The sequence below is a fragment of the Callospermophilus lateralis genome, chromosome 13 (assembly GCF_048772815.1).
Source record: "Callospermophilus lateralis isolate mCalLat2 chromosome 13, mCalLat2.hap1, whole genome shotgun sequence".
NCBI classification, from domain to species: Eukaryota; Metazoa; Chordata; class Mammalia; order Rodentia; family Sciuridae; genus Callospermophilus; species Callospermophilus lateralis.
The window spans coordinates 84,127,720-84,134,358 of record NC_135317.1 but is presented as its reverse complement, the minus strand read 5'-3'; the positions used below and the strand labels follow the sequence as shown (position 1 = coordinate 84,134,358).

At 30.5% G+C, this 6,639-nt stretch overlaps 1 protein-coding gene across 1 annotated transcript in view; it reads left to right on the top strand.

The window, feature by feature from the left end:
* The first annotated feature begins 5,999 nt into the window (after positions 1 to 5,999).
* Positions 6,000 to 6,639, top strand: part of LOC143637766 (complement factor H-like) — a 61,027-nt gene continuing 60,387 nt past the window's right edge. The window contains exon 1 of the mRNA XM_077105068.1: positions 6,000 to 6,020. Within this exon, the coding sequence (XP_076961183.1) occupies positions 6,000 to 6,020 (21 nt within the window). The remainder of the gene's footprint in view (positions 6,021 to 6,639) is intronic.

Sequence of the window (6,639 nt, the reverse complement as noted above, 5' to 3'; positions counted from 1 at the left end):
TAATCGTCATATTCTTTTTCACTATTAAAAAATGTTACACAGAAATTGTGCAATCATCTCTTTAAATATAAAAATATATATAATTTTATTTTTGAAAGCTTATTATTAAGTGCAACATAAATTCTATTCCTTTTTTAGAGTTTATTTTTTTAAAAAACTTCCTTACTGCCACTGATATTTTCTTTACACCACTTTTCCCAATTATCTTTCTTCTCATGATACTTATAATTTGAATAACATTTTTAGAAGCTATTTGGATCAGATCATATATATAATCATATAAGGTATATTCATGTATATCCATGAGAAGATAGGAAAGAAATTTGATGCAGAATATCTGCTTTTTTCTATTTCCATTTTGTTCACTTGCCTTATTTTTTTCTAAATTGATTTTGTAGTTTGGGTTTTTAGTGTATTCTACCATAATCTAAGTTATTTAAAAATATCTCCTACTGTACTCTTCCCCCTCCCAAAAAAAAGTGATTTTAGAAAAATAGAGCAAATGTACAAAAAAAATGGTAAAAATTTAAGTAAAGTTTTCTGAATCTCACTATTATCTATAATAATAATTGAACAATAAAAATTTGAAAGATACAAAGAAAATAATACCATTCTCTTAAATTTGAATGTAAAAAAAAAGGTGAATGATGATTAAATGCATAGGGTGAAATATTTGTTGTTTAAATCCAAATAAATACTTGGATATAAGAACACTGACTTTACTTATTAATCTGGAAATGAAAGTATACCATGGAAATTTTTTAAAGTTAAAGATAAATCAAGCATAAAAAAATATTTTCACACTTTGGAAAATATTTTTATGCTGCCTATTTAATAAGTCGCTCCTCAATTTTCTTTAAGAACTGCCAATTTAATTCAAGAAAATTTTGTACATACATTGATTATTTGGAGCAAAATAACTTTTATTGCTTAATTAGAAATTTTTGAGAAGGTTTTAATTAAGCTTAAACATATAGTTATTTTGTTGATTCAGGCAAATAAACATCCTAACATAAGAAATGCTTTACTATTGTTATAACTCAATGTGATGAATTATTACTTGAACTATTTTTGCTAAGACATAAGTTGGTAATAAAAATTCCATGTATTCAGGATTAGAACAAAAATAGACAAGATGTATTTGACAAGAGAAGACATTAAATATTATTGAAAATTATTCTATCATACAAAAAGAGACAGTCCTCAATTTCAGTTAGTTTATACTTTGACAGTGATAGACTGAATTATAAATGAAGTTATGAAGGAAACAAGGACTTGGGGTGGAACTGTGTGGCAACATTAGATGAGCTAGACTTGGGGACCGACTAGTAAAAATGGATGGCTTTGAGCAAGCAGCATTTGAATAGAGGTTTGAAAAATTAAGCAAAGCCAGTCATCAAAAATCTGTAGTACAAATATTCTAGAGGAAGAAACAACTAGAGAAATAAAATCTTTAAAAAAGAAATAAAACTAAAGAGAGACCAATTTTGAAATGCTTGACAAATTATAAACAAACCAGGGTAGATCTGTCCCAGTTAATGAATGGAACACTTCTGAGAAGAGACCGGAGAGAATGGCAAGATCCAGATAATGTGTTTCCGTCCAGGTGGAGGTAAGGAATGAAGACTCCTTAGTAAAAATGAGATGTCTGAGAAGAATTTTAATCACAGGAGTGATGTGATCAGATTTGCAAAAATCACTTGTGGTTTGTACAGAATGGCCTGAAGAATAGAAGAACTGAGGCCTAGAGACAAGTTATGGCTGGTCAGTTCCATAATGTGGAGAAATGGAGAAGGGATGATAATTTTTTTTCTTACAAAATCCAGTGATGTCACTTAAAATTGTAAAAGAAAGCACTGGAGTGTTAAAAATTATTTGTGGTTAAAAAAAAAAAAAGAAAAAGAAAAGATAATTGTATAAGAATTCCTTAGGTCTGATAAACACCTATACACGGAGTAAGGTTTTGAGGAGTTGGTAGGAAGAGATATGGCCTTATACTTTATATCTTATTAAAAGTAACTAAATTTGAAAGATCAAGTATTAGAAGTATAAATATATTGTTTGAAATTGGAATGATCAGCAGAAAAAAATTATTGGCCTCTGGGCCAAAGTCTTTGCAGATGAACTACATTTTGGGTAGAGTATTCCTTTAATAAAAGTGATTTTAATCAAATAAATTGATAGGAAACTTTGCATCTCTTTGTCCCATTAACTTAATAAAAGCAAAGGAACGGGATTCATCAAAATCTTAAGGTCATGGAAAATAGTCTCTACTTACAATGTTGGGAACTACATTTGAAATTTAACTAATGTATTTTCCCAGTAACTGGAACAACACAAAATTGATCTGAATTTTGAAAGATAAAGACACACAGTCCAACCTATAACTAAAGAGAAATTCTCTATGTAGCAACCTAGACGTGAAATTTCAATATCAACACAAAAACATCAGGCTTCTGTGGTAGTGGTGAAGGATGGAGAGTGGTGATGTTTTGTAATGGGATATTGGCACCACCTAGTGAAGATTTTGTTCCTTTAAATTATGAATCTCAAAGTTCACATTAACTTCACTAACACTAATGTTAAAATATTTTGCAAAATCTTCTGAGGAAAATCAATGAATATTACAGCCTACACAGATATTTTATTTTTTCACAAAATGTAATTTCACAGGAGTATTTTTTAATGAAATGTAAAACATTTTTGCCTGAATATGTCTATGGTAGGACTTGGCGCAGTTGGTTGTCTTTTTTCCCCCCTCTTTTTTTTTAAAAAAATATTTTTAGTTGTAGATGGACATAATACCTTTTTATTTATTTATTTTTATGTGGTGCTGATGATCAAAACCCAGTGCCTTACACGTGGCAGGCAGTGCTCTACCACTGAACCACAACCCCAGACACTTTCCCCTTACTTTTTAAAAAGAAATTCTAGAACAGAAAGTTAAATAATTACTATTATTTATAAAACCAAGTAATAAAAGAAGTTTGACAATTGAAATAATAATCTAACAAATATGTATAATAATATCTTAAAATTTACCATTTTTAAAACTAATATACAATGTTTCTAATATCACTGTTATTGTATCTTAATAGCACACAGTCTTAAAAACATTAACAATTAAAATCAATAACCAGCATATTTATTTTTTCATTTGACTTTATTTACTTTTGTTTGTTTTAATTAGTTATACATGACAGTAAAATGCACCCTAACACATCACACATAGATGGAGTATAATTTTTCATCCTTCTGGTTGTACAAGATGTAGAATCCCACTGGTCATATAGTCATATGTGTACATAGGGCAATAATGTCTGATTAATTCTGCTATCCTTCCTACCCCCAAACCCCGTATTTATTAATTTTTTTAAATTTTGTATATCATATAATTAATATTACAAATAAGAATAATATGTAGATTTTTCTTTCATATTTTATTATAAAATATAATACATATAAGTAAATAAAATATGAACATAATAATCTATTACAAATAATTCTAATCATTCTGTTTTATTCCTAATGATGATTATTTGTGCCCCCTCCCTTTACTTTTGATTAGTCTTGTCAGGATTGCGTTAATTTTGTTTTGTCCCCAAACTAGCTTTTAGTTTCTTTAATACTTTATATATTGTGTATTTTTTTTCATTTTATTATTTCTGCCCTTTTTACTATTATTTACTAATTTCTTTCTACACAGCAATTTTTCTAGCTTTTTGAGAATTCTCACTTCCTTAAGTTTTACCTCCTTCCTGTATTTTCATTTATTTTACTAAATGTTTGTGTACAATTTTGGTTATTGTTCACTTCAAATATTTTCCAATTCTTATTGATTTCCTCATTGACCTAGACTTTATGTATTTGTAAACCAATTATTTTTTATTGCAATTTTCTTGGTTTTTTTTCTTATAACATGGGGGAACAAGAATATATTTTGATTTTGATAGTTTGAAATTTATCAGAACTTGCATTATTATCATCTAATGTAATTTATTTTCATAAATATTTTACGGTGTTTTTTTTTTAATATTGTTGGGTACAGTGTTCTTTGTATATAAAGTAAGTCTTTTGTAAGTTTTTCAAAATATCCTTAAGAATTTTTCTTGCTTTGTTCTCATCAATTATTAATAGGTACACACTGTCTCCAACAGAAATTTTGAAATATATACACTGTAATATTTTATATATGTGTGTGTGTGTGTGTGTGTGCGCGCGCGTACTTTTTACTAGGTGCTTCACATTATATTTTAGACTTTTTTTGTGTGTGTACTGGGGACTGATACCAGGGGTATTTAACCACTGAACCATATCCCAGCCCTTTTTATATTTTATTTAGAGTCAGGGTCTCGCTGAGTTGCTTAGGGCCTTCCTAAATTGCTGAGGCTGGCTTTGAACTTGAGATTCTCCTGTCTCAGTCTCCTGAGTTTCTGGGATTAAAGGCATGCGCCACTGCTCCCAGAATTATTGGTATTCTTGATGATAGCCATTCTGACTGTTGTGAGATGAAATCTCAGTGTAGTTTTGATTTTCATTTCCTTGATTGCTAATGACATTGAACATGTTTTTCATATGTATTTGTATGTCTTCTTTTGAGAAATTTGTGTTTAATTTGTTTGCCCTTTTAGTAATTGGGTTATTTGATTTTTTTTTTTTTTTGGTGTAAGGTTTTTTGAGTTCTTTATATATCCTAGATATTAACCTATGTCAGAAGAGTCACTAGTAAAGATTTTCTCCCATTCTGTAGGTTCTCTCTTCACATTCTTAATTGCTTCCTTTGCTGTGCAGAAGATTTTTAATTTGATACCATCCCATTTATTAACTGTTGGCATTATTTCCTGAGTGTTAGGTAGGCTGTTGAGTTGGAGTGATGATCCTACATTTTCTTCTAGGAGTTGCATAGTTTCTGGTCTAATTCCTAGGTCTTTGATCCATGTTGAGTTGATTTTTGTACAGTATGAGAGATAAAAGTCTAGTTTCATTCTTCTACATATGGATAGCCATATGTACAAATGGATTGAAACATTCAATCCATTTCTGTGTCATAAAACTACGGATGTGTTGCAGTTAAAATCTAACCCTTTAGCTTAATCCCTTTTACTGTATTTGATTCCTCTTTACAATCTGTTGCCTTCTGAATTGGTTAATTTTCATGATTTAATATTTCCCTTCAAGTAGGTTAAAAATTTCATCTCAATTCTGCTTCTATAACTTTGGCAATTAACTAGTTGTCTTAATTCATTTGGACTGCTATAGCACACCATCATTAACTGGGCAGTTTATAAAAACAACACATGTTTATTTTTGACAGTTCTGAAGGCTGGGATGTGTGAGAAGGTGCAGCAGAGGATCAACTGAGGGCACCTGCTGGTTCATAGACAGCACCTTCTACTGTGTCCTCAACACAGTGGAATGGACAGGGCAGCCTCCTTTGTAAAACCACTCTAAAGCTTCTTTTAACATAGTTCTAATCCCCTTCATGAGAGCTCCAACTTCACAATCTAATTACCTCCCCAAACCCCACCTCCTAATACCAACACATTGGTGATTAGGTTTAAACATGAATGTTGAGGAAGCAACAAACATGGATATCATAGCATGAGCCTTCTTAACAAAGTCTGATGCTAATTTATCACTCAGACAGCAGAAGATTATGTAAATGTCAATCAGTTGATCAATATACCCATTTATCTATTTAGCTCTTAAAATAAGAGATTCTTCCTAGTTGCTTAGGAAATTGTGGGAACAATCTAAGCAAGTTTGAAATCTACATGGTGAGAAGTCAGAAAGAGAAGGTCACAAGCAGACTGGAACTCACAGGAAGGCAACTGCTGTCCAAGTAAAATTCCTTCCAGAATTTTTACCTTGAATAGTCACCTGGAGTAAAGTCAATAGATTTATTGCCTGCCATCCTAGTAGCACATAGATTAGTGTTTGATCGAATACCAAAAGATGGAGGCCCAGCCATTTTCATCTATCAGTTGTTACGCCTATGTATGAGTATGAGTGCACGAATGGTGTAACCCTACATCATGTACAACCAGAGAAATGAAAAGTTGTGCTCCATTTGTGTAAAACATAAAATAAAAAAAGAAAACTATCACAGATAGTTAATACCTTTCCACTCTTATCAACACTGAGAGCTTATAAGACATCAATTCTCTTTTCTCAGTTTATGCACCATTGTCATGTAGTTTATATATGTGTGTGTATGCACACTTGTGTATTTAAACAGTATAAGATTATATATGTACATATATTATATATATTTGTTTTGTAGTCAATGTTAATTTCAATTTACTCCTGTGTATATCATTTTCTTGGCTCTTCATTTCTTCTTTTATCATAGACCCTATATCCAGGGGCATTTTCCTTTTCCTGAAGTATATCTTTCAGTTCATTTGTTTTTGTTTTATTAATGTGAATTTATGGAGGCAATTTTCTCAAATTTTATTGATCAAATTTTCATTCTTGAAAAATTATTTCTGTATGAAGAATTCTAGATTGGTAATTACAGCTTTCTCCGAATTAAAAATATCTTTAATATCTTCTAGCTTGTTATCGCTATTGAGAAGTCTGCTGTAAGTCTAACCATTAACTGCCATTAAATGAATCTGACTTTTTCTTTGACCAGTT